The sequence below is a fragment of the Suillus fuscotomentosus genome (assembly GCF_016647785.1).
Source record: "Suillus fuscotomentosus strain FC203 chromosome Unknown F5891scaffold_19, whole genome shotgun sequence".
Classification (NCBI taxonomy): domain Eukaryota; kingdom Fungi; phylum Basidiomycota; class Agaricomycetes; order Boletales; family Suillaceae; genus Suillus; species Suillus fuscotomentosus.
The window spans coordinates 249,284-276,099 of record NW_024539531.1 but is presented as its reverse complement, the minus strand read 5'-3'; the positions used below and the strand labels follow the sequence as shown (position 1 = coordinate 276,099).

The 26,816-nt window shown below is 49.1% G+C and overlaps 6 protein-coding genes across 6 annotated transcripts; 2 read left to right on the top strand and 4 right to left on the bottom strand.

The window, feature by feature from the left end:
• Positions 1-11,595: 11,595 nt before the first annotated feature.
• On the bottom strand, positions 11,596-13,172 carry F5891DRAFT_1163653 (uncharacterized protein; the record flags this gene model as incomplete). Its single annotated transcript, XM_041365328.1, has 3 exons — positions 12,324-13,172; positions 12,163-12,296; positions 11,596-11,616 (listed from the first exon to the last, which is right to left on the bottom strand). Exons 1-3 carry the CDS (start codon positions 13,006-13,008, stop codon positions 11,596-11,598), a joined length of 840 nt encoding a protein of 279 aa, XP_041227510.1. The 5' UTR covers positions 13,009-13,172.
• Positions 13,173-13,562: 390 nt separating this feature from the next.
• On the top strand, positions 13,563-13,929 carry F5891DRAFT_1186959 (uncharacterized protein; the record flags this gene model as incomplete). The annotated part of the gene is made up of 2 exons (XM_041366761.1): positions 13,563-13,830; positions 13,895-13,929. 2 exons carry the CDS (start codon positions 13,563-13,565, stop codon positions 13,927-13,929), a joined length of 303 nt encoding a protein of 100 aa, XP_041227509.1.
• Positions 13,930-13,973: 44 nt separating this feature from the next.
• F5891DRAFT_1172354 (uncharacterized protein) lies at positions 13,974-16,418 on the bottom strand (the record flags this gene model as incomplete). Its single annotated transcript, XM_041365583.1, has 9 exons — positions 13,974-14,174; positions 14,234-14,415; positions 14,475-14,654; positions 14,714-14,863; positions 14,913-15,263; positions 15,329-15,625; positions 15,691-15,902; positions 15,946-16,143; positions 16,292-16,418. 9 exons carry the CDS (start codon positions 16,416-16,418, stop codon positions 14,093-14,095), a joined length of 1,779 nt encoding a protein of 592 aa, XP_041227508.1. The 3' UTR covers positions 13,974-14,092.
• A 1,098-nt stretch (positions 16,419-17,516) lies between these two features.
• On the top strand, positions 17,517-20,683 carry F5891DRAFT_1163652 (uncharacterized protein; the record flags this gene model as incomplete). Its single annotated transcript, XM_041365327.1, has 5 exons — positions 17,517-17,697; positions 17,719-18,192; positions 18,347-18,537; positions 18,594-20,262; positions 20,321-20,683. The coding sequence occupies 5 exons, from the start codon at positions 17,517-17,519 to the stop codon at positions 20,674-20,676; spliced, it is 2,871 nt and encodes a 956-aa protein (XP_041227507.1). The 3' UTR covers positions 20,677-20,683.
• Positions 20,684-21,624: 941 nt separating this feature from the next.
• F5891DRAFT_1218770 (WD40-repeat-containing domain protein) lies at positions 21,625-24,042 on the bottom strand (the record flags this gene model as incomplete). The annotated part of the gene is made up of 5 exons (XM_041369370.1): positions 21,625-22,099; positions 22,153-22,635; positions 22,691-22,774; positions 22,830-22,919; positions 22,975-24,042. 5 exons carry the CDS (start codon positions 24,040-24,042, stop codon positions 21,962-21,964), a joined length of 1,863 nt encoding a protein of 620 aa, XP_041227506.1. The 3' UTR covers positions 21,625-21,961.
• A 1,188-nt stretch (positions 24,043-25,230) lies between these two features.
• Positions 25,231-26,497, bottom strand: F5891DRAFT_1186955 (uncharacterized protein; the record flags this gene model as incomplete). The annotated part of the gene is made up of 5 exons (XM_041366760.1): positions 25,231-25,446; positions 25,515-25,834; positions 25,886-25,964; positions 26,017-26,360; positions 26,416-26,497. 5 exons carry the CDS (start codon positions 26,495-26,497, stop codon positions 25,231-25,233), a joined length of 1,041 nt encoding a protein of 346 aa, XP_041227505.1.
• Between the last annotated feature and the right edge of the window lie 319 nt (positions 26,498-26,816).

The window sequence follows — 26,816 nt, the reverse complement described above, 5'->3', positions numbered from 1 at the left end:
GTCGATAAATCGGACAAAACTGGGCCCGGCGTCTTGTGCTTCCTTTTCTATTTCGTTTTGACGATATGCTTCGTGGATCGAAGCGATTCGTTCGATGAAAATATCCTGGGCTTCTTGTAGCACAGGAGGAAGTTCGGTATCAGAAGACAGCGTCATTGCTTCTTCGGAATTATGCACGGGTGTCATGGAGAGGTTGAGGGAATTCGGCGGTTCATTGGCGGTTAAATACGCCGGTGTAGAAACAACAATACAATGAGGAACAAGGATGCTCCTAACTGTATCTATAAAATGTTGTGAGGTCGCGCGTTACCTAGTCTGCTATTCTTGAGGAGACAAGTGCGTTCGACCCTAGGGGAAGCGAGTGCTGCGAAGATCTAGAGGTACGCGCTTCAGCGAAGCGTGAGAAAGCGCAAGTGCGCGCAAGGTACGAAGGCGCGGGAATGCGCGCGCGTATTAGCGCGAAGCGCGGGAAAGCGCGCGCGCGTAAGCGGAAATAAAAGAGACTAAGCTTAAGTGATGATATAAAGCAATATAAGAAAAGATAGATGCAAAGTGTAGACCAATAGACTTCTACTATGTACTGCTAAGTAAATAGTGGGTGATAACTAGTAAGTTCCAGGGAAAAGTAAGGTAAAGTGTAGTATGTACTGCTGGCGCTTATATAGCGCGCCTAAGCGCGGTCATGCGGAGCCGAAGCGCTACCGAGTAGGTATGTAAGGATATATATGAGTGAGAAACTATGATAAAAATAAAGGTGGAACTATGCTAATAAAGGAAATGGAAATATACGTACTAGGAAGCTTGGTGGACAGTGGATGGATGCATCTGAATGGCTGGCGCTATAGGGCGCGCAAGCGCAGGAACGCGCGCGCGCGTATACATTGCGAAGCGCGGGAATGGTGCGCGCATGGCGCGCGTTGCGTGGGAAAGCTGCGCGTCATATAGAGATAGCTGTGGGTAGCGCACAGAATGACGCTGCGAGTTTGTGCTGTATACTTCCTAGTGAAACCTGCCATATCACACCATGAGACACACGAGTCTCTACATCTCCCAGGGACTTAAATTCTGAGTGTCCCCACTCAGCGCGCGCGTGGTGAGGATTTTGCGTGAGAGTATGCAAGTGTGATGCTTGTACGATGCTTTGGTTGTTGGGTGATGAATGTGCGAGTGCAGGAATTATCGCGTGATATGCAATGTATGCGAAAGCGCAGGCGCGCGCAAGGTGCAAAGGCGTGGGAAGGTGCGCGCGCATGGTATGCGCGAGGCGCGAGAATGTGTGCGCGCTATGCATGAAGGCGCGGGAATGAAGCATAGCATGGTGGATTGCGAGGGTGACTCTGATGTGAATAATATGCCATGGGTGTGGGGCGATGATGCGAGAGTGATATGGATGTGGCGCGCAAGGTGTGGGCGAGATGCGCGCATATGGCGTAAAGCGCGGGAAAGCGCGCGCGCACAAGGCACGAGAAAGCGCGTGATTGTCGCATGTGTTGTATGGTGGGTATGATGCAAAGTGGCGCAGTCCAGGAGCGATCCAATCCATGTCCAGACCAAGTCCTGCTAGGCGCGCTAAATATTAGATGCTAAAGGTTTGAACATTGTGAGTAAAACTATATGTGAAAATATGAAGGGAAAATGGTAGACTTTGCGGATGTCCTATCCGACTTGTCTTCTTCGTGCAGCTGTCAACATCTACACCTTCCTATGAGCAAGGCGCGGGAAGCGCGCATGTGTGCGCGCGCGAGGCGTATGGGCGCGTGAATATTGCGCGCGTATGTGCGTGTGAGCGTGGGAAGACTGCGTGCATATGTGCGCGTTCTAAGGTAAAAAGGGGCATGGTGCCGCGTCATGCGTGCGAAGAGAAAATAATACTATTGAGCTAGGCGGGCACGATCTATGGTTGTTTTTCTTCTATGTTCTTCTAGGCAATCCCTATATGCATATATATCAGTGTGTTATTAGTCTTTTGGACAGTGTTATAATGAGAGAAAATGAAATGAAAGAGCGCTGGACGAAACCCAGGGTAAAACAAACAATATCCTATGAAACAGTGTTGGTATATGTTCCTCCTTTGATGCGCGGCTGAGGCGCTTGATCCTCCTCCTTGAGCGCGTGCGAGTGCGCGTGACTAGCGCGCTTCGCGTCTCTTGCGAGCTGACGCTTTACCCAAGGTAGGGTTGGAATGCGCGAGGCAGTTGGCGCGCTTGGGGGGGCTTGTAACTGGCAGAATGAATTCCTGCACAACGCGCTGCAGGTTGAAGGCGCGCCAATGGGAGGCGCTGTGAGGGGTGTAGAGGCGCCCTACAAGCTGATAGGATGCGCGCGATGTGCGCGCCTTGGCGCAATTTCGCGCGAATTTGATTATATTGGCCGAACACGCGAGGAACGGCCATTTCTCTGCAAATTCATTAGCGAGAGACATGTATAGTGAAGAATTAGGCGCAAATGTTGCGCCAATGGGCTGTAAGGGTGGTATATCAAGGCGCAATAGGCGCATAGGTGAAGGAGAATAGTGCGCATCAAGGCGCGCAGGAACGAAATTGACATGGTAAGCAAAAGTGCGAAGAATGCGAATAAATGTGCGAAGTGCGAAGTTAAAGGTGATGATAGGGGGGTTAGGCGCATATGTATGTGTCAGGCGCGCGCCTATGTCGCGCCTGGATGTCTGATTGGAATATACCTTGTGTTGAATGACAGAAATGAAATTTAAAAGGGGAGAAGCGATAGAAATGCGGTAGCGTGAAAACTCTGCTAAATTTATGAGTGCACGAGGCACGGGAACGCGCGCGCATATTGCGCGATGCGCGTGATCATGGCGCGTGAACAAGGGGTGGTGAGAAGATGAAATTAAAGTGTTTGGAATCATCATATAGCTCCTTAAGAGCTTCAAACATGAAAAGGACAAAAAGCGCGAAACAAGATGAGGGTAAATATACACTGCCTCTAGGCGCGCGCATTGCGCGTCCTTAGGCGCAATATGGTGCGCCTGAGACGCGCCAGGGTCGCCTGAGACATGCTCTGCTTGATGGTTAGGTGGTGTGATGCATGGATGTTTTACCGGCGCGCGGTAGTCACTAGAAGCAAAGAGCGCGATGTGCGCGTGATCGTTAGTGACAAATGGAATTACCAGAGACAAACTCTGGTTGATGCAAGATGCGACTTGAGCCTCCGGTGTGGCAGAAGGCTCCTCTATAGGCGCGCTAAGGCGCAATAGATATTTAGGGTCATCCCTGACCTCTGGTGATGCAAGCAGTGATGGTGATGGTGCGATTGGCGAGGTTTCTTCCTTAAGCGATGCGATAGCGAGGGGCGAGCGTGTTTCTAGCGGTGCATTAGTGTGCAATAGATGATTAGAGTCATCCCTGACTGCTGGCGATATGATAGCGATGGGCGCACGCGATGCGATAGCGATAGGCGCGCGTGTTTCAACTGGCGCGTTAGTGTGCAATAGATGATTAGAGTCATCCCTGACTTCTGATGCGATTGATGGTGATGGAGATGATGCGGATTGTGAAGGAGATGATGCTGCTGAGGATGATAGTGAAGAGGCGCCTGCAGCGCGCTTTGCGAGCGCGCGTTCGAGTTCGTGATCTAAAGTAATGCAGTCTGATATAGCTTTGCATGCTGGCGCAGTTGATGCTTGAGGTGCGCGTAAATCGCGCGTAGGCGCGGGAAAGGCGCGCGCGCGAGGCACGTGAATAGGAACTGGTGGCTTTCTGTCAAGTACAACATCTGAGGGTGCGCGATAGAAGAGTCCAGCTGTTGCATTAGCGCTAATGGTCGTATCCTGCGTTGCGCAACGCGCGTGGTAGCGATCTTTGTACTTAGCTACCTTAGCTTGCACTGGTGTGCTTGGCGCTACCACAGGTGCGCTAACTGGTGCTACTATGGGCGCGCTAACTGGCGCGCTTGGCGCGGGAAAAGCGCGCGCAGGTAATAGGAACTGCGCAGCTGCAAAGACGTCCATGAATGGGTATGGGTCGTATGGGTGGTGGTCAGGGAACTTGATCATAAGGCGCAAGCGGATTTGCGCCTGAGCATCGCTAGGGATTCCTTCCATGAATAAGCGGTCGCGTTCGGCCTTTCCAATACGGTCTTCATCCATGAGTGGCTGCATAATCTTCCTGAATGCACGCAGGTAATTGCTTAGTTCTGTGCAAGAAGACATTGGTTTGTTAGCGTATTCGCGCGCGATGGCGCGCAAGTCCGCGAGCGCATAGCGTCTTTTACCATCCCATCCAGGATACATTACCTTTACCTCGTCTAAGAAGGCGTCGTAATCGCTTACTTGTGCTTCAGGCATTCCACCCCATAGTTCTCGATCGTCGCGCTCAAGGTAGCGGATAATACCTTTGATGCGGTCGAGTCCTTGGAGTCCTGCTTCATCAGCGAGCTGCTCATAGGTATCAATAAACTCGGCGAGGTTGTCTGTAGTGCCGTCGAACTTGGGCGCGTTTGCTGTGCCGCGGATGGGCATTCTATAAGGCATTGCAGTGTGAAAGAGCGCAGGCGCGCGTGAGGCGTATAGGGGTGGGAAAGCGCGCGCGCAAGGCGCGAGAATGCGTGACTAGAAAATGATTAGCTTTTGAAATGCAAAGATATTGACCTGTATGCGTGAAATGCGCGGAACTAGATCTTGCTGACTGCTCCCCTCGCGGTGGGCTCCAGTTGTAGAAACAACAATACAATGAGGAACAAGGATGCTCCTAACTGTATCTATAAAATGTTGTGAGGTCGCGCGTTACCTAGTCTGCTATTCTTGAGGAGACAAGTGCGTTCGACCCTAGGGGAAGCGAGTGCTGCGAAGATCTAGAGGTACGCGCTTCAGCGAAGCGTGAGAAAGCGCAAGTGCGCGCAAGGTACGAAGGCGCGGGAATGCGCGCGCGTATTAGCGCGAAGCGCGGGAAAGCGCGCGCGCGTAAGCGGAAATAAAAGAGACTAAGCTTAAGTGATGATATAAAGCAATATAAGAAAAGATAGATGCAAAGTGTAGACCAATAGACTTCTACTATGTACTGCTAAGTAAATAGTGGGTGATAACTAGTAAGTTCCAGGGAAAAGTAAGGTAAAGTGTAGTATGTACTGCTGGCGCTTATATAGCGCGCCTAAGCGCGGTCATGCGGAGCCGAAGCGCTACCGAGTAGGTATGTAAGGATATATATGAGTGAGAAACTATGATAAAAATAAAGGTGGAACTATGCTAATAAAGGAAATGGAAATATACGTACTAGGAAGCTTGGTGGACAGTGGATGGATGCATCTGAATGGCTGGCGCTATAGGGCGCGCAAGCGCAGGAACGCGCGCGCGCGTATACATTGCGAAGCGCGGGAATGGTGCGCGCATGGCGCGCGTTGCGTGGGAAAGCTGCGCGTCATATAGAGATAGCTGTGGGTAGCGCACAGAATGACGCTGCGAGTTTGTGCTGTATACTTCCTAGTGAAACCTGCCATATCACACCATGAGACACACGAGTCTCTACACCGGTTCGGGGTCTTCCTCCATTGCGGACTCAGGACTTTCATAGAATCTGAGTTTCTTGGCGGTAGGAGGTTCTTCGATTCGGACTGCTCGTCCTTTTCCAAGAACGGATATTGGTTCTCCAGAAAATTCGAATCTCTGAGTTATTTCTGGTTCAGGGGCCAGTCTGGGTGCCTTGGATACAGGCGGTTCTTCGTTCATTATTGCACGTCCCTTCCCAAGGACTTGTGCAGGCTCCGCCGAGAATTTATATCGGGCGGGTGCGGGATCTTCTTCAATCTTCATCGGCTGAACAGCCGGTACAATTTTCTTCGTTCGTGGCAATTCGGGATAGATGTGGTCAGATATCAGCGCCGGTCTGGAAGTCTTCTTCTGAGTTGTCTCCGGATCAGTGGCCGGTCTTTTCTGTTCATATCTTTTCGCTGCAAGGTCGATTCTTGGCAGCGAGTCTTTCTTCGTCACAGTTTTCGCGGGCTGTGGTGCGGTTTCTGAAGGTTCAACGGGGGTTCCGTTCTGCGGCTCTTCGTGGGCCGGTGCAATTCGTGTCGTTTGGGCTAATGGTACTGTGCCCGAAGAGAAGGTGCGGGGAGTAGTCGGGGATGCCAATTGTTTCCTCTTCAATGCTACCTTCTTTTCTTCTTTCAGGAAGAGGGGCGTCTTGCCGTTCTTCTTCCGATCAGAATCTATTTCTTTCTGCTTCTTTCGGGAATCTGCGGTACTCTTGAGGGTTACCGTGCCGGTTTTCCAATTGATTAAAGGGTTCTGGCTGGTAAGCCAAGGTCGTCCAAGCAGGAACTTGTCTTTCGGACCAAGTTCGGCTAGGTAAAACCTTTCGGAAATTACCCGTTCATCGATCTGGAAAGTAAGGTTGCAAAACCTTTCTATTGGCTTCTTTCCGAAGCAGGATCCGTCAGCGTTCGAGAGTGTCAGGGGTTTCTCTAGCTGGTGCGTCAAGATGTGGTGCTGCGTGATTATGTCCTGGTTGACGAAGGACTGACACGCCCCCAAATCTACGATCATAGATGTCGCGATGGGGTTACTTCTTGTTCTGGAAATTAGGGTGGCGTTCACCCGTAAATCATCCTTAGCCCCAGCCACCTTGATAGTGCGCAGGCGGGGTTCTTCTTCGATCATCTTTCTCCGTGAGGTTTGGGTCCATTGAGGACAGCTCGCGGCTTTGTGTCCGATGATGTGGCACACAAAACATTTCTTCTCTCGCAAACAGAGGCGAGTCTCCTTCCCGGTGAGGTGTGCAGCGGCGAAGGTGTTTCTGGTAGTTGCCATATTGGAGATGGTTTCTACGATCTTCGTGGTATCCTTTTCTTGGAGCTTTCCACAGTGACGGCGGTTCTTATATTCTTGCGACTGGTCAGGCCGGTACGATCAGGGTTCTAAATCAGGGATATGAAAATCCTTTCGGGATCTGGGTTCGGGGTTCTACGAGTGTCGGTAACGTTGACAGCAAGTGCGATCAGTTATCTTGTAGCCTGTGATGGAGGCGTACGATAAGGAGACTTTAATCCTTTGTTACGACATGTGTCGCGTGCGGACTGGGATGATCTAACAGCGACGATCACAACAGTGATATCTCGTGCTGAGAGTCCGAGGTCGGCTCCTACAGAAGAGCAGGAGTTGCGTATGTTTGCGGAGGCGAACAATGATAGCGGTTTACAGGCAGAAGGGGTCTCAAGTCCTTCTGAAGGTGCGGATCTGATGTCAGGCAAGTAGCTTTAGCAAGACAAAGGTTTCGGTGGTAAACCCAGTAGGATTAAAGTAAGGAACATCTACTTTAATCCTCGACCTTATATAAGGCTACTCTATCGTATCTAAGCTCAGCTTGAAGCTGGGTTCTAATCTGCTTATATATCGAGTCAGAGATACCATGCATGAGGCAGGCTTCTATCTAGGATAAGGACCGCGAGGCGTCCTTCTATCAGTACATGAGGCAACACGAGGCTTGCCTTCTATCTTGATAACATAAATAGGTCTTCCAGACCTATGTCGTCATATCATGTAAGTGATCCAGATCGCTTACCTAATCCGGCATCTTCCGTACTTCTCTTCTATTCATCAACTATCATCAGGGCCTAAAGGCCCGGGTATCGTGTCGTTGCCGTGCAAGGTGGCAGAGGGCTGGTCGTGTAGCTGGGGGCTCACGTAGTGACTGTAACAGTAGCCGGTGATCGTTTTGCCTGAATAACAGCCGGCTAAGTCAGAGATGAATGTGGAGACTAACTCAGATGATGCGGGGGCTCTCAGATCCTCTGCGATTGACTTGGAGTCGCAGTAGATGTGGTATGCAAGGATGCCGCTGCCATACGTCTCTTGCGTGCTGCGCGCCCAGGTGTGTATCATAATGTTCTGTATCTGCTGGGCGTCCGCGTGAGGGAGGGACGTCGTTGCTAATCGAGGGTTCGAAGGAAGCCAAAGACAGAGCCGATCTTTGGCTGGGCAGTGCGGACGTAGGATGGAGGTGTTAAGGGCAGGATCAGTAGCATAGGTAAGTTTGCGCCGCTTTGAGGAGTTCTTCGCCTTGGTGCCTGAACTCATCATTGAGCCTTGTTGATCGGTGATGCATGGGACTGCGCGAAGCTGGAGGTGAGTACGTTTTGACCTCTGCATTACTAGAGCTGCATTCAGAAGGGAGTGAGGGGTCATCGAAGTTGGCGATGAAGAGTTCGAGCGCTGTAGGGATTTGGATGGGAGGGAGGAGGAGGCTAAGGGACGGGAAGACACCTCTAGAAGGGCCGTCAGCAGGATTGTGCTTGCTGGGGACGTAGCGGGTGAGTATGGAACACTGCGCAGCTGCGACGCGCTCATGGATCTGTTTGAAGACGTCATTGGTGGCTTTGTTCTGGCTCCGGCCTTTCCACCAGCCTTCGACGACACCGCGATTGTCGCCGAATACTTTGATGCAGCTACCTTCTGCACATTGAGTAAGGATTGCGCTGATGAGAAACTCCATCCCGACAGCCTCTGCCCAACCAATGTCCCTGCCATTGGCCTTCCAGCTGGGGAGGAGATGCCATGCCCGCCAGCGGCCATTGATCCATATCGCGATGCCAGTGCCTGAGCTAGCGTCTGAGTAAGCTGAGGGGTCAATGACCTCAACTGGTCCTGGGATGTCGCGGGATATGATTGGTTGAGCGAAGTTGGCTTTCCACCAGCGAAGGTGGTACGTGGCATGTGCGGACGATCACGGAAGGTAGGTAGCATGGCTTCCAGCGATACGAGGTACGCTCGTCCTGCTGGGAGTACCAAGGAAGCGTGCAACAACTTGCCATAGAGTTGCTGGACCTCTTGCAAGGTGTGCGTTCGTCGTGCCTCCCATTTGAGGATGGCAGCCAGATACTTCTCTTTCTTCTTGTCCGGAATTGATATGGTGTGCGCCGAAAGGTCCCAAAGGAAACCAATGAATGGTACGCATGGTGAGAAGAGAATGTCCTTTGCGAGCTCCCACGGGATGCCCAGTAGCTTGGATAGATGGTCGATGTCTTCGAAAGAGTAAGTGAATAAGGCGTCCTCAGGAGAACGAGGCGAGGAGGATGATAAGTCCAGTATCGGAAAGGATAAGTCTTCATTGAATTCCTCCACTCGTCCATCTGGCATGACAGATCCCTTGTACCACTTTCTACCCCCATCCACCAGAAGCCCTCCGTTTCTCGCAATGATGGACGCTCGAGCCTCGCGAAGGTTATTGTAGCTGTTAAGGTGTTCACAAAGAATACGTATAAATAAATGATCGTCGACCCACTTTGAAATTGGGCCAATACCCTGAGAACGAAAAAATGTCCGCTCCTGCATCTGCCACCTCGCCATAAGTCCCGGCGGAGGCAGTGAAGCCGAAGCAAAAACTAGAATCAATGGTGAAGTCGTCGAGTCCAGTTCTGACGACCAGTCCCAGCCATTGGGATGGATGGAGTGGGATCGTGCGATAAGCTTCAGCGACGTCGCGAACTGCGGCTTGGGAACCTGGAGGAAGAGACCATACGAGAAGACAGATGGTGGCGGCAGTGCCCCATGTGCATGGATATAAATCAGAGTCAACAGATGAATTAATAGATGATATGGTTGGGGATGGGTGTAAAGGGAATGAAAGATTTTGGACCATGCGGAACCTGCCTGGCTTACCCGGTTTTGGCACCATGGATAACGGTGTAAGTGAAAGAAATAGAAGGGACGCTTCCCATGAAGCCAAACTGTAAGCCATTGGGTATGTGCGCGTATTTATGCAGGAGGTTTGCGGACTTGAGATGCCAGAGCCATACCTCTGGGTTATACGGCGTAAGTGCTCTGGATTCTCTCTCCCTGAGGGCAGTCTTGAGCGCCGTGATCCTTGGCTCCGCACCCTGAACACTCGTGCACGTGAGATTGGGAGCTGCTGGAGCATCCTCTGGGCCTTTGCCAGTCGTAGCATAGTTCGCACCCTTCGGGATTGGTGATGTGTCCTTCGGCGTTGCGACAGCAGCGAGCTTTGGTTCGTTTGTCCCAAAGGAACTCGGACGTGCATTTGTGGATGTTGTGGCAGAATCGACCAAGGCATAGAGCACAGGCAGCTGGTCCGGACTGGCCTGTGCTCGACGGAAAAGACTGCTGGTTGTTTGATGGCTTCCTGCTGGACTGACCGGTGAAGGTACAACAATTCAGATGGTGAGTCTGAACAATATGTTGGGTCTTGCAGAACCTAGCTGCTATTCGACCCTAAAGGGTTTCTGGACCAGGCTCAAGGCTCAGAGGAGAGGAAATATCATAAAAACTACTGAGCACTCAGACTCATACTGGTAACTGGTGAAAAGATTGCTTGATTATGTAAGCTACAAAAGTGCCAACATAAGGTAAGGTAAAAACAGTCTCTACAAGCCCAACCAGAAATGAATCCCTACATCTCATGGGAACTTTAAATCATGACTGTCCCCAGTCATCTACCTATGCAAACCAAAGCTAAGCTAAACTTAAGAGAACTAACCTGGGGGTCCTCAAACACCTTTTGTTTCCTTGACGCGTATGCCAGGTAAACTGCGCCAGTGAGTGAGGGTCAGGCAATGCAATAAAACGATAATCCCCAGACTTTGCTTCTAGTACTGGAGGAGCAGCGATGCTAAAGTGAAAAATGCGCGATGATGGTTGCATGGATGACAATGGGGAGTAGACGGATAGAAAGAGGCGAACGAGGGCTTCGAAATGAGTATAGGGTTGACTAGGTTTGGTGAAGAACTGAGGGAGATATGAAGGAAATGGTGACAACGTGCGAAAATAGCGAAAACAGCGAGTAGCGAGGGCGCGGGTGGGCGTATCGGAAATCTGATCGGATGGATGGAAAGCGCGGAAAAATGCGGTCAGAACGCGCCTAAGGCGATGGGCGCGCGCTCACGGGGCGACGGGATATAAAGAAAGCGCAAAAATGGAGCGAAAAAATAGGGGGGAACGCGCAAATGCGAATAGCGAGCGAATGGCTGAGCGCGCGAAGGCGCGGATATGCGCGAATGAAAGCCATGAACGAGGGCTTCAAAACGGATATAGGGTCGATGGGGTTCTGAGGCGAAATGGGCTGGTGAAAGTGCGAAAAGTGCGGAGGTGTAAGAGGGAGGAGGAGGAAGGGGTATGGTGCAGGGCAACAAGGACTGGTCCTATCAAGAAGCTGATTGGGGCAATGGACAGAGCCACTGGTGGATGGTAAATTGCCAAAAGAGCTAAATGAGACAGGCCTTTGAGCACCCAGAAAACCCTTATCTCCCCTCAACTTCTCAAAAACACCAAAAACTCGATATCTCCACAACTACTGCTCCAATTTCGATGAGCCAGAGCTCAAAATGACCGGACGGACGAGGGGAATACGACCCTAAGTTTGCGAGAGATCCGCTCGAAAAACGCGTGGGAAAAACGCTTATCAATGCGCTGGGGAGGAGGAGAAGATGCTGAAAAGTGGGAATTGTGGGAGAAGCTGGTAATGAATGACTGTGGTGGGATAATAGGCGAATTTGAGGGATGATTGGAGAGCTGGAAGAGCCTAGAAACACAAGAAACCCTCGCGGTGGGCTCCAGTTGAAGGTACAACAATTCAGATGGTGAGTCTGAACAATATGTTGGGTCTTGCAGAACCTAGCTGCTATTCGACCCTAAAGGGTTTCTGGACCAGGCTCAAGGCTCAGAGGAGAGGAAATATCATAAAAACTACTGAGCACTCAGACTCATACTGGTAACTGGTGAAAAGATTGCTTGATTATGTAAGCTACAAAAGTGCCAACATAAGGTAAGGTAAAAACAGTCTCTACAAGCCCAACCAGAAATGAATCCCTACACCGGCAGTGGGTGTGCGGTATGGGTGGTAGCAATTGTCCAAGGTAGGAGGAGAAGGTTCTTTCCCTCTGCTTGAGTTCGCTTCACGACCATGGGATCGAGCGTGGACGTTTGGTGCAGCAATAGAATTCTGCAGCTGGTGGATGATGAAGCCGGGTAGCGAGGTGCGCGAAAGAATGCGATAACGGTGGGAGTGAGTAGCGTGATAAGCAAGTTTGTTGATGGCGAAGAAGCCAGAAGCAAGAAGGTCCCAAAGGATAGCGTAATGGGCGGCAGCATGGAAGAAGAAAGCGAGCGTGGTGATGAACAGGCGCAGATGGGAGCATGGAAGAAAAGAAGGCATGAATTTGTTAGTCGCGAAGTGATGACTCTGCAGAAGTATATACCAATTTGATGCTCTCATCATGTTCCGCTTCCCAGACGTCATCCAAGAGGGTGTTGTATAGAGTGCTGTTGAAAATCCCAATGTTGAAGCCTTGGTTTTGAGCCAGACGGTCATGCCATTCCCGTCTGACGAACCCTGCGTAACGAAGTAAAGTCTTCTCACCACGAGTTCGCATTTGGTGCTCGTGGTTGGTAATGAGAGTGAAGAAGAGCGCTAAGGCTTGCTGGTGCTTGTCTGGCCAGCCGCATTTGTCGATATGGATCAAGAAGCTCATCTTTGCCATGTCGAATTGACGCCAAGAGAGGTGGTGGTCTTGTAGCGCTTTCTGCGAAGCCTTGAATGATGCCATCAGCTTGAACGCGACGTACCCATCAACCTTTGCCAAGCCAAAGGAGTCCTCCGCCGTGGACCTGCAACTGTCTAAAGCTTCCCAGCACCCTTCTGGACTGAAGTACCACAGCTCGACATATTCCATGCTTTTGATCTTCTGCAGTGCATACTGCGAAGGGCGAGGAATGAGAATGTCTGCCACGACAGCTTCGGCATCGAAGTCATTGATCTTGGGCTTCTTCTTCTCTGCTTCTCGCTGTTCTTCAGCCGCTTCGGCTTCCTTTGCAATGCGTTCTTGATCTTCTTGCTCTTGCTGGACTCGAAGATCTTCTTCAGATTGCTGCTGCCATAGAACGATGCGTTCTTGGCGCTCCAGCCTCCAACTCTCTGCCATTTGCTCCAGGGCCGCCTCTCTGGTAGGTCCTCCTGCAACGATAGCATTGAGCCAAGCCGCGTATGCTGGGAACTCGAAGTTCGGCTGCGCTTCGAGCGCTGGGTCAGCCAATATGCAGTTCATGTGCAATTGGTGTGAATTGGAAGGTTGCTTGGATTAGTTTATCTGTAGAGTACGGTGACCTAAGAGAAAGTAGAAATCAATAGCTGATGATAAAGAAAAGAAAAGGATGAGATACGAAGTCGTTGAGGACGACTAGGCTGAAAACACGAGGACGTCGCAGTACGTAGTGTACGGTCAAATAGAGGGGTGTAAATTTACAGGCGTAAATTTACACCTGTAAATTAGCGTTAATCAGCATGTGAATCTCGAAGGGCATTTTGGGGGTGTAAATTTGGGTGAATTTGGAGTTTGCCAATCCGATGGGCGTCTCCGTGGTGGTGAATCTGTGAATCTCGCAAAGTATCTGCACTAGGGCTAGGGCATAACATTCGCAACCATGAATTGTGAAACGAGAAATAAGCTACAGTTACTATCTCTTTATCTTCAAAATCTCCCCGAAACCATTCCTTTGATTCTAATGTGAGTAACATTTTTTCGCGTGTTAAGTTCTCAGTCTCATACTGACTACACAGAAACTAAAAACACCATACAAACCTCTCGTCAAGTGGCATGATATGGAATCCACTATCCTTGGCAAGCTGTCCGCTGAAGATTTGCCTCCTGCTGGTCGAATGCCTCCTCCACCTGAAGCAGGGACAGTGGACTCGGACTCGGACTCGGACTCGGACTCAGCAGAGTTTGACAATGGCGCAGATTGGTTGGATGGTCCAGCTGCTCTTTCAGAGTTTAGGACAGTGGAGAAAGATTTGTTCGTGCTTGCGGCATCCAGCGGTATTGATTTGTGTGCACCACATCAGGGAAAACCTCCTTCACGAAATCAAGGTAATTTCAGAGAATTCCTCTGAATTCCGCTGAAATAAAAGTAAACGAGATTATTCAACTCCAGTCGAAATTCCTTTGAATTCCTTTGAAATCCTTTGAATTTGCTGATTGATTATCTTGAATTATCTTGAATTCAAACAATGTGAAGACACACGAACATCAAATATATTAGAATTAAACGAGAATATCACAACCGAAAGACGGCAAAAAGATCAGCAGACTCGAAAAAGCACCAGTATGTACAAATGACTCGGAAGGTTGATTAATCTTCACCCATTGCATCAAGATCAAGGTAATCACAAGCGGCGTCCAATGAACCAGCGGGCTCTGAGCTTTCTACTGCACTAATGTTGAATTAGTTAGAGTACACGACGATAACAAATAGCGCGTGAGCAAGACATACCTGACTGCCTTGTAGAGACGCGCCATCAGTACATGGTACTTCTTTCGACTACCGTTAAAGATGCGTGTGAGAGTCGCTTGGTGAGCGTTGTAAACACTGATGTGGAAGGAGGAATTGAATGATTTGACTTGTGCGCCTGAGGGTGGGTTCCCGCTGCTCCAATCCTTCAATATCGAGTAAATCTGCAGAGAACATTATGTAGTGAGCAAACAGAGTAAACATTATCAAGAGCGGCACCTACAAGCGTTGCAATCAAACACACCATAGCAACAGGTAGCTCGGGCTCGTTGTTTCCATCCAAGACCGAGACAAAATCGTCACAGGACTGGACACCAATTGAGTTCTCACCATCGAAAAAAGATAAACGGATGGAGTCAACCATAGACTCGTCACAAAACGGTTGGTCCCCAAGGACCTTACCCTGGGTGGTGGATAAGAATAAGATAAATGAAGAGATAGATAACGAAAAAATGAACAGACCTTGGCGTCGGTTGGGAAAATATACTTGTGACCCTTGATGAGGTCGTCTACCTCGTCACCGCAGCCTTTCTTGAGTCCAAAACGAGAGACCACAATTTGATGCGCGAGTTTCTTGAGATTAGTACGGAAGGAACTAAGCCGTCCCTCCGGCTTGTGAGGATGTCAGTGATGTCCAGTAACATACAAGAAGTGTACATACCACTCCAGCGAGAGCCACCGCATAATCAAAGTCATGCTTGATCCTCTTTGCTATCGCATATTCCTTATGCTTCCCGGCAGCATTATAAACTGCATCGAGAGCCATCTTGCGCTTCTGAGTGATGTTGGGAAATGCGTTGTCGAAGATAGAGGCTTTCTTGAGTTCAAAGACGGCAGTCTTCAACACCTGCTGAATCCGAGTATTCTGAGCCTTGAGGTTGATCGAGCTATCGGCTGAGTAGACTAGATCTGTGAATATAGGCCATGTAAAGGAGTGTTCAGACAACTCCTTATCGGCGGAGGCTGGCAGTGCCTCGTCTGTTAGCTGCCGCGACTCTGCGAATTTGGGCCTCTAGAAAACAGTATATTCATTAGTAAGACAGAGTGATGGGAGCGTAGTAGAGTAGAACACATCACCTCAATTTCTTGACGTGCTTCTGCTACTTTGCTCCTTTTCTTCTTCTTCTTCTTGCTTGGCTGTGGTTTCGAGTTGGTGAGTGATGAAGGCTCGCGGTAATCATAACTTGCCTTGGAACGTTGACTGTCACTGCGGTCACTGGCAGACTCCGTGTCTTTGTCAGCAAACTGCAACTCTGACTCAGACTCGTCAGAAACCCCGCTAGATGTCATCCGAACACTATTCGACAATGTTTTGCTGGTTTGCGATAGTGCGCTGGCAGATCTAGCTGCACGAGGAGGCATCATGTAGGGAATCTTAAATAAAAGGTGCGTCATTTTTTTCATCATTCTCAACTTTGGGTAGCTAAGTGACGACTCACCTCTTTAATCAGTTCCTTCTGGGAGGGTACTAAGTCCTCATCATCGTCTTCTGGAACCTCCGCATTATCGTCCGATTTGTCGGTGTCATGATCACTCTCTCCGTATTCACTGACAGAGTCGTTATCTTCGATTGACACTGCGACTGACTTTGGCAGCTTGCTGTTTTTCTTATCGCGGCCTTGACTTTGACCATGACCGTTGACTTGATCCGCTGTTGAGTATCTCTCATACTGATCTGTTAAGCAACTACTAACCATTGTCTAACTTTTCTGCAGGTGTCTTTCGCGCTAACTTGGCGGCTGGTACTGATTGTAGCGCAGTTACTGTGGGTGCGCGCTTACGAGTATTGGTCGTTGTCTCATTCTTTCGCGCTAACTTGGCGGCTGGTACTGATTGTAGCGCAGTTACTGTGGGTGCGCGCTTACGAGTATTGGTCGTTGTCTCATTCCAGACTGAAACAAGGTGTGTCAATGACTGCTTTCTCCAATTGCCTGTACTAACTTTTTCGCTCTAAGGCCTTTACTTTGGATGACCGCTGCAGTGGTTCTTGGTGATGACTGTGAGTCCATCGCATTTTTCTTGGCCTATGGATGTACTCACTCTCTTCTGTATTGCCGGTTTTTTTGCCAGTGGAATCTTGACTTGCCACCTGGGCCTTTCTTTGGGCGTTCCGCTTGTGGGCGGCTATATCTGACGGCGTTGAAGACAGATGGGGACTCGGAGGCATACTACTAGTAGTGTTTGCTTCAGCTGAAGTTGGGAAGGGAAAGGTTGAGATGGTTATGAAAACTTATTGGTGGCCACTCTCATTTTCAGGTCTGTTTTTTTACTGTGCTGTGCCAGCGCTAGGGTCGTTGGTTTTTTTTTCATCTAACGTGTGGTTACAGAAATGGCTAAAACAAGCAGAGCGTCTACTAGCAGAATTTCAAGCTGCAACCGTCAACTTGAATGGTGCTCCCTCTCCTCCCCTCTCAGGTTCAGCTCGCCGCATCATCAAAGAAGCTGAGGCACGTGTAGCCCATGCTGATGGACAGAGAGTCCAGGCAGAAGCATGTACTGCCAGGCAACAAATCCAACTCGGTTCACAGTGTGCCACCATCATTTTAGTACGTTTGTTTGTTGCCGTGCTGTCACCGTAATCTAACCTGTTCTGAAATATCAAGTAAATTCGTGTTGTGTGGCCGCGTCTTCGTACCCTTCCATGCTAAGGAAGGGAGCCTGTACCTTTTTGAAACAACCGCGTCTTCGTACCCTTCCATGCTAAGGAAGGGAGCCTATACCTTTTTGAAACAACCGCGTCTTTGGCCGCGTCTTCGTACCCTTCCATGCTAAGGAAGGGAGCCTGTACCTTTTTGAAACCTGTACTGCCAACTGCCAGGCAACAAATCCAACTCGGTTCACAGTGTGCCACCATCATTTTAGTACGTTTGTTTGTTGCCGTGCTGTCACCGTAATCTAACCTGTTCTGAAATATCAAGTAAATTCGTGTTGTGTGGTCGCGTCTTCGTACCCTTCCATGCTAAGGAAGGGAGCCTGTACCTTTTTGAAACAACCGCGTCTTCGTACCCTTCCATGCTAAGGAAGGGAGCCTATACCTTTTTGAAACAACCGCGTCTTTGGCCGCGTCTTCGTACCCTTCCATGCTAAGGAAGGGAGCCTGTACCTTTTTGAAACCTGTACTGCCAGGCAACAAATCAAACTCGGTTCACAGTGTGTGAATCTTCACACTGGATAGCACGCTGTAAGGTTTGCACCGTCTCTCTACTACCCATCACTACCTACCTACCTACCACCACTACCTACCGCCTGTTTTGTTGCCAACAAAATGATCACTTGCCCAGGTTGCACCAAAAACTTCGAGCACGCTGGATACTCCCATCACCTAGCCAAGACCACGAATCCATCATGCGCAGCCCTATTACAACATTCTGGTCTTTTTCCTCAGTCAGAGCCTGAGGTTGAGAATTCTGACGGTCTTGATGATGGAGATGACAATGTTGATCCTCGTCATCTAACGGAATTTACAGGAGACTATTTTGGCCACTACAACGAACAAGATCTGGAATGGCCAGATAATAATGACGAAGTTGCAGCGGCGGAGCCTCCTTTGGATTCTGATGGCGAGGAAGAGGATCACAATGCAGAGGTTGAGGTTGAGAATGGGTGGGAACGCCCTGCAGATCCTGTACCGCAGGATATCGACGTTGATGTTTTTGAGGAGTCAGATATGTTGCCACAATCACATGCAGCCGAACGACAAGAAGCGGAGAAAGCCCTTGGTCGCCAGCCCACTATTGAGAAATTTCCGCGGCGCCATGCAGGTGCTCCAATACTTAACTCTGGCACTACCGCTTTCGAGTCTTATAACAATGCTCTGCAAGGCGCAGACAATGTTTGGGCTCCCTTCGCATCTCGCATAGACTACGAGGTTGCAAAGTGGGCAAAACTTCGTGGATCGGGCTCAACTGCTTTTTCAGAGCTGCTTGCAGTCGAAGGGGTGAGTCTTCATTTTCTTGGGTCATGAATGGGCCAACTTTTTAACTACGTTTCTATAGCTTCATGATGCCTTAGGTCTTTCGTATTGAAACACCCGTGAACTCAATCAAATCATTGACCGACACTTACCATGCCGACGACCTCGTTTCAAACGTGAAGAAATCATTGTTGCAGACGAAGCATTTGACGTGTACTCGCGTGACGTCATGGAGTGCGTCAAAGCCCTTTATTCAGATCCGGATTTCTCGCAACACCTCAACTACACTCCCGAACGCCATTATGTCGATGCTGACAAAACAATCCGAATGTATCATGATATGCATACAGGAAAGTGGTGGTGGTCCACGCAGGCGAGTCTTTTGAAAAACGTTCTGATTCATATTGAACTTACCACAATATCATTTAGAAAGAACTCGAAGCAGAGAAACCTGGCGCAACAGTCATACCCATCATCCTTTCCTCCGACAAGACGCAGGTCACCATGTTTAGGAACAAATCTGCCTATCCTGTCTATATGACAATAGGCAACATTCCGAAGGAGATCCGTCAAAAGCCATCTCGACGGGCGTGGATTCTCCTGGCCTATCTACCAACCTCAAAACTCGAACATATCACAAACAAGGCTGCGAGGCGCCGAACGGCCACAAATTTATTTCATGCTTGTGTGCGTCACATTCTGGAGCCTCTGAGAGTCCCCGGCAAGGATGGTGTTGCTATGGCTAGTGGGGATGGAGTTGTGCGTCGAGGACATCCGATTGTCGCATGTTATTCCGCCGATTACCCGGAACAGTTGTTGACAACTGGGATAAAATCTGGAGAATGCCCAAAATGCGATGTCCCGCATGAGGAGTTGGGAAGTCCTGATGTTCCTGTCAAGCTGCGAGACCTCGAGGCAATTGTCGCTGCATTGTCGCTCGTTGATGAGGACTATGACTTGTGGAGACAAGCATGCCAGGAGCGCGGCATTAAGCCCATCTACAAACCATTCTGGCTGGATCTCCCGCATGCTAATATATTCCAATCCATCACGCCGGACGTGTTACATCAACTCTACCAGGGTATTGTAAAGCACCTCATCGAGTGGATCAAGGAGGCATATAGCGAAGCCGAAATTGATGCTCGTTGTCGTAGACTTCCCCCAAACCATAATATCCGATTGTTTCTCAAGGGTATCAGTAATCTCTCGCGTGTTAGTGGAACGGAGCACAATCAAATCTGTCGCTTCCTGCTCGGCATTGTCATTGGCATACGGTTGCCTGGAAATCTCAACAATGCTCGCCTTACTCGTGCTGTTCGTGCCATCCTTGATTTCCTGTACCTTGCGCAATACCCTTGTCATACGGACGAAACACTGGCACTTCTCGATGATGCCTTAACACGCTTTCACGACAATAAGGACATCTTCCTTGATCTTGGAATCCGCTCGAATTTCAACCTTCCGAAGCTTCACGGCTTCCGTCACTATGTACATATGATAAAAACGTATGGTACAACTGACAACTACAACACCGAGTACACAGAACGTTTACACATCGACCTCACGAAGGATGCCTATAGGGCTACCAACCATAAAGACGAGTACACTCAAATGACACTCTGGCTCGAAAGACGGGAGAAGATTCTATGGCACGACAACTTTGTCCAATGGCGTCTCGTTGGTGATATTGCCCCGCAAGAAATCATACCTCCAGACATGGATTATCGTCGCGCAATCAAGATGACTAAACACCTGACCATCAAGCGTGTCCAGTTGGACCGCATTGTGCGGGAGTATGGCGCCACATTTTTCACTGAAGCTTTGGCTCGTTACGTCGTCGGGAGAAATCAACCTGGTTTGTCTGCAGCACAACTCGAACGCGAGGCCGCTCACATCATTATTCCCTTTGATACTGTGGCTACGTTCCACAGGATCAAATTCAACTCAATCAATGCTCGGGGGATCCAGGACTCGAGTGTCACCGTGGATTCTGTCCATTGTCAACCATCACAAGAGGACAAGCGAGGGCATATGATCCCCGCGCGTTTTGACACAGTTTTGGTCAACGAAGGGGACGGCGGGACAACAGGCGTGGATGGTGCGTTTTGTATGGTGCATTGAACATGTTAGTCACTAATCTCACTCGATCACTGAAGGTTACCGTGTTGCGCAAGTCCGTGTCGTCTTTACGCTAACAAATCAAGCTTCGAATGTGTTATTCCGCGCTGGACCTGCACAACCACCCACCCACCTTGCCTATGTGGAATGGTTCACTCCATTCCAGCAACCGGAATCACACCATGGGTTGTACAAAGTTGCCCGCTTGATTCGTCATGGAGAACGTCTGGCAAGCATCATTGAGATATCAGATATCTGTAGGAGCATTCATCTTATACCTAATTTCGGCGTAGCGGCACCTCGTGAGTGGACGAGTAGCACTGTTCTGGAGTGCTGTTCCACCTTCTTTGTAAACCCCTTCAGTGACCGACATGCTTATTTAACACTTGTCTGAGCATTACAATGAAATTTGTTGAAATACCTTTGAATACAAATAATTTACCGAATTCTCAGTATTTTCATGCGAGTTTGTGAAATTACCTTGATTTTGTGAAGGAGGTTTTCCCTGATGCAGTCGGGTTCTGCACCAACAAAGAAGGCCGCAAAAACCTTGTCTCCGTCCGTCCCTGACCCTTCTGCTTGGGACGAGTGGAAAGTTGAATAACTCACCTAATTCACTGTAATTCACAGTACATTTGACCTGATTCACCTGTAAAATAGCGTTAATTTACAGACATGTCAACATACGGTAATTCACAGTGGTGAATTTGAAGGCCTCTGGACGCACTGTAAATTTACCCTGTGAATTTCGGACAGTTCCAAATTGACCGTACACTAGCAGTACGAAAGGAAGAGTTCGTACTGCATCCGTCGCTTGCGCAAAGACTACATTCTATTCCTCCGCTCGTTCCTCGTTACGTAATAGAATAATCAATTTTGCAATACATAAGCCGTCTAAAATAAAGGGTCAAGGTCAAGGCAAGGAAGATGCACTATCCTCATCAAGTCCATGAAGATGTATATCCAGGTCGCTGAAGAATGGAAGGTCACGAAGAGATGCGGAGACAGAATTGATGACACCTCGACATAGAGATGTGGATACGGTAGACAAGGTACGTGATTCAGCTTCTTTAGAGGGGATTGGCAAGGATTTGACGGCCATTGTCAAGAACACGAAGCTGAGTTTAAGCATGACACAATGCCATAAATCCGTTTGAGGTTGGGACGAGCAAAATTCAATGTCTTCGATGACCACAATTTGACTGTGCCAGTTAGCCTAGAAGCTTGTTGTCTATCAGTGTTGCAACCGTAGATCGAATGGTATGTTTCTTCCATGTGATAGAGGTTGAATTCACTCGAAAGCACCAATAAGTGCATACGAGAGACTAAACACCGTACATAGGTGACCATAGTACTTCTTGGTGATCCTATGGGTTCAGCATAATGGATCGATGCCTTGCACGACCGTCATAAACAGACGGGAAATCGAGTATGACTCGGAATCGATTCATAGCTTTAGTGCATGTGACGATGAAAAATTTAGCCGTGTAAGAATCAAGGTACATGGCACTTTAACATTAACACATGTACATATTGCGTGATGTTAGGTTACATGCAAGTTGACTGGCATCCATGCAGAAATATGCGCTGGTGTGTCAATACGCGCAGAAATACATGATATTCGGTACAGTGATAAGGCAGGTAGAAACAAAGAATTAAAGTGATGAAAGAATAGTTGTCTATGTGGTGGAAGTGGGGTCGTCGGTACCTGGAGACACACAACAGAGAAAAAATACCACGCGAACCCATGGTTTAGGGTTCTTGACGCGCCTGGCTATTTCACTAGCAGTGTCGGGCCGACGAGCAACAACTAACACCTGCACAGAAATCATCGGACACAGGAATTGGGATGCATGCAAGAAAAACGCACCTCCCGGTCCCGCATCGCGGCAACATCGTCGACAAGACGACTGAGATGAGAGGTAGTTGGCCCTGAGTAACACCGAGGTTCAATTGCTTCATCGGCGTTGGGTGGAGAACGGAAGAGTGAAGATATGGGACCAATGAGTGCACCTGAACGTGACCTCTGAGGCGTTTTGGATCGCCGAGGTTCGGTTGCTTCGTTGATGGAGATTCGAGGGCGGGAAAAAAGTTCGGATAAGTCATCAAGGAGCACTCGTGGACTTAATCGCGAAATCATTGAAGGTTGCGAAGGTCCAGATATCTCATCAGTGTTCGGCGGAGAGCGAAGGAGTGAGGATAGGCGATCGAAGAGCACACGCGAACGTAACTCCGAAGGCACTGGAGGCTGCTGAGTTTCGGTCGCTTGATTGGGTTCGGAACGGCGAAGGAGGTGGGGAAAGCGACCAAGTAATGCAGAAAATCTCACACGGGTAAAAAGTGTTGCAGGGGACTGAGTGTAAAGGGGTCAGGACAAGGACTAATTGGCAGAAATATTGGTGACGAACATGAGCATCGACTTGCGGGCAGTCAAAAAATCCTGGTAGGAGTTCATCTTCCCCGAACTGGCCGAAACCTTGCGTAGCATCAGCCTGGAATGTCAATGTCACCATCATGATTGACGAGGTTGACAAACGCGCCACATACCTCCAAAAACGAATTGTCTTCTATGTCCTGCGATGGCTCGGAGAGAGAAGTGTGCTCTATACTCGAAAAGCCAAATGACGGATGCAGCTTCTGTTCAAAGTTTGGGTTCAACTTTTGATGTAAAAAGAGACAAGATGATATGTACCTTGTTTTTGAGTTCAGATTTTTGTGCCTGATAGCCATTGGGAATGAGATGGCGAGTGGGAGTCAAATTGGCACTCACATCAGGTATGGACAAGAGATTTTCTAGGCCAGCTGTTTTGAGGATGGCTTGAATGTCCCATATGTACGCAATTTCATCCTGCCAACCTGCAGTGGATAGTAACTTTCCATCAGTGGAAAAGGCCGCACAAGTGACGTCATTTTTGTGTTGAAGAGGTGGCCCGATTTGGAGGTTTGTGTCAAGATTCCAGAGACGCGCTGTTCCATCCCAGGATGCACTCGCAAGGAGGCGGTCGTTGGGAAATAAAGTGAGGGAGGAGACAACATCTGTGTGACCCTCCAGAACAGCGATCTGCTGCCATGTGGCAGTGTCGAATATCTTAATTGAGCCATCGTTCAACCCGGCAATAAGCTTCTTTTCCGATGTCCAGGATAAGCTCCAAACTGTCCGATCGAGTTTGATCGTGGACAGCAGCTCACCTGTCTTCGCGTCCCGGATTTTTATTCCATTTTCGTTATAAGTAAATCCTCCTGTGGCAATCATTGATGCCTCGGGTGAGTAGCTCACCGCGTGCACATGTTCGTGTCCTGTCTTGATTGGATTCAGACCTTTGACTGGTTTGCCGCTCTTCACATCCCACACTCTTGCCGTCCCGTCCTGAGATCCGCTCACAACTCGCCCACCATTTGGACTCCAGCACACTGACTGCACAAAAGAAGTGTGTTCTTTCCATTTGACGACAACCTTCCCCGTCTTGACATCCCACAACCTCACTGTCCCGTCAGTGCTTCCGCTGGCAATAGTCTTGCCATTTGGAGACAACGACATGGCAAATATTGCTGCCTCATCCCCTTCATCTCGCCACTCGCTACCTATCTGTGCACCGCTCTTTAGGTCCCATAGTCGAAGTGACCTGTCGACCGAACATGTGATGATGCGCTGCCCGCCGGGCAGGTGTGCAACGCCTGTAACTCCCAAGGTATGGCCTCGTATCGTCTTGCAGGGGGTTACTGCTGACGTCTTTTTCACATTAGCGGCAGTAGAAGACATGGTGCGCGCTCGGGGATCTCGATCAAGGGAATCGTGGACCATATGTGCGAGAGCAGTTTGCTTCAGAATGAGTTGTCCTGTGGGGGTATAAATAGTGGGTGGTTTCACTGGCCTATTTTCTTTCACCTGACTTTGGCATATCAATATAATTGCCTGGAGCGATTGTTCACGAGAACTCCTACCCAGGTGAATTCTATCCTGACTCACAGGACAGCTTCGGGACGACGTATCCGGGAGATATCCCCCAATACCGGCCGGTGAGTGGTCGTATCTTTTCTTCACTTCAGCTTTTCCTACTCCCAACCAGAGTATCACTCACGGAAAAGTCCCACTTGGAACAATCTGACGCAGATTCACTCGACGCAAGAACGAGAGGGGCGAGCTGGTAGCTAAGATAGTGGATGCTTTCTTTGGGATTGAGGGGGTTGCGCAAGTGTTGGTTTGAGTCACCCGCTAAGGTACGTATTCCATGGGGTGTCCTCGTATTCTTCTACAGCTTCACAGTACTAGTGCTGTGCAGAGGAAGCGCCACGTGCGTCTCCCCATCTCTATTCGGCCCTTCAAATGGTCCGATCAGTCTCCATTTTCTACAAACCTTGTACCATCTATATAGGACCCTACTTGGAGGACGGTGTTGCACGCTCCTCTGTATCGCACAGAAGACATGGATTAGTGGTGCAATAACAAGTAGCCACATTTATACGGTCATGCACTATACTATCTTGCTCAAAATTCAAGCATACGCGAGTTTGAGGATTGTCGTTCTTCTGCAGGGACCGTTGCTGGTAAATTAGCAAACATACCTATTGCTATGCCAAAGGAAGATATGGGTTTTTATGCGAACCATCACCGTTAATCGAACTTTTGACGGACTAGAAGCCCAGGCCATCCAGCGATCGGTAGGATATTTGCCCGGATCCGCGAATATTTTGTTTCCTGACCGAGAGGGAAGTACATGAACCCGCGACTACGTGGTTCACCCCACGGTCCACACAGAATTTTTACTAACTCTATACCACTGTGCTCAGGTCTTCGTCGAAGATATTGTACGACAGATGTGTTTGTGGACAGTACTTTATCTATCTACCGCATATCATAGTAGAGCGGCAATCAACTGAATCTAGAGATTGATCATAAAATCACAAAGAGGTTATAAGTAAAGTCAGGGAATGAAACAAGTATGGTACGCTATACATTTGCCTCTGCCGACTTTGCCGAAACAAAACACGATTCACTGGCACTGTCCTGCTCTGGCGTAGCTGCTTGTGTTGCATTGGGTCCTTCTGACGTAGTCCCTGCGAATGCCAGAGTCGTAGGTGCTGCTGGAGCATTTCGGGTCGACCAAACATGGGTAACTGCCCTACCCCGTGCCACGCGTATGATGATGGACAATTGCGTAATGCCCTATTATTATTTTTTGAAAAAGAAGCCAGTGTCAGAGACACAGATAAGTCAGATTTTTACATGCTCACTTGAACTTGGTAGATGGACAGGAAGCATAGCGTGGAGACAGTATCTGAATGCATAGCAAATGCAACTATGAAGACGATGACGTAGACACTGTATATCACGGCGGACTCGACGACCATGAGAATGATTGTATCATAGATGCTAGAGTCATATTCAGCCAACGCCGTCTTCATCTCGCTTCGCATGGAGAGCAGACGCTTCGCCACGAGAATGGTATAAAGCACGGTGTTCGCCACTAAGAAGGCGAGATATGCAATTGCGGCGCTGATAGTGTAAAACGGAGCCCCGGTACCCGCCTGGACCAAGACGTCAATGGCTACTGCTGCTCAAGATGTCAGCGACTATGACCGTTTTGTAAATGATCTAACTGCACCAATCATGCCAATATAGACGAGTAACATGGGGATCATCACATGTCTCGCCCAATCCCATAGCACAAAACATCGGTAAAGCTGAATATTTCAGGGGTCAGGCTTGCACAATGAGGCAAATTATTCGGCTTACGAGCAGTGCTTGCATGAACCACTCCGTGACGTAACCACTAGATGAAACCATCAACGTTGTGTGTAGGTGGATAGGTAAAGGTGCTTGCCAGAGTATCGCCACAAAGTTGATACGGTAGTGCATTGCGTTCTCAATGTGTGCAACGGGACCACCAGGTGCATCACGGAGGTCTATCCAGATCATCTCCGTATATTTAGTACCGCAAGCGAAGCATACCGTCGAAAGTGCGAACGTGAGGAGGGTGTAACAAACAAGCATGCGATGATTGTTTGCAATTTTTTGTCCACGTCGGGGACGTTGCATGAGAGCAGTCACCGCTTGTACAGTAAGAAGAAGGTATACCCCTATCATGGTACAAAGGTCAACTACCGAATCCTCGTGAGTGGGCCGAAAACGTACCGTAGGATACACCTCCCAGAATCATTCCAATAAGACGAGATCGTTCAAGCGGCAAATTTGTCTGTGGTGTATAGGAGGACATGACTGAGAATTGGGAAGACGAGGGGATGTCAGAGGTGTATTTTAATATGTGACATCAGCGGCGGTGATAACAACCAACAGGGTGGTTGAGCCCTGGAGAAGAAGCAGTCATCTATATGGTCTCGGAATACAATTCTCACCCAGGAGAAAGAATGTGTCGACCAGGGACACTGCAACACCGGTAAGTGGACACCCTTTTACGTGAAGTGATAAAGACGAGCGCGACAGAGGGTTGATATATCAATCATCCACACTGCAACGTGCCGTTAAAACCTTGACGTGGGATCGAGCGAAAGAATGGACTAACCTCAAGCGTAGCC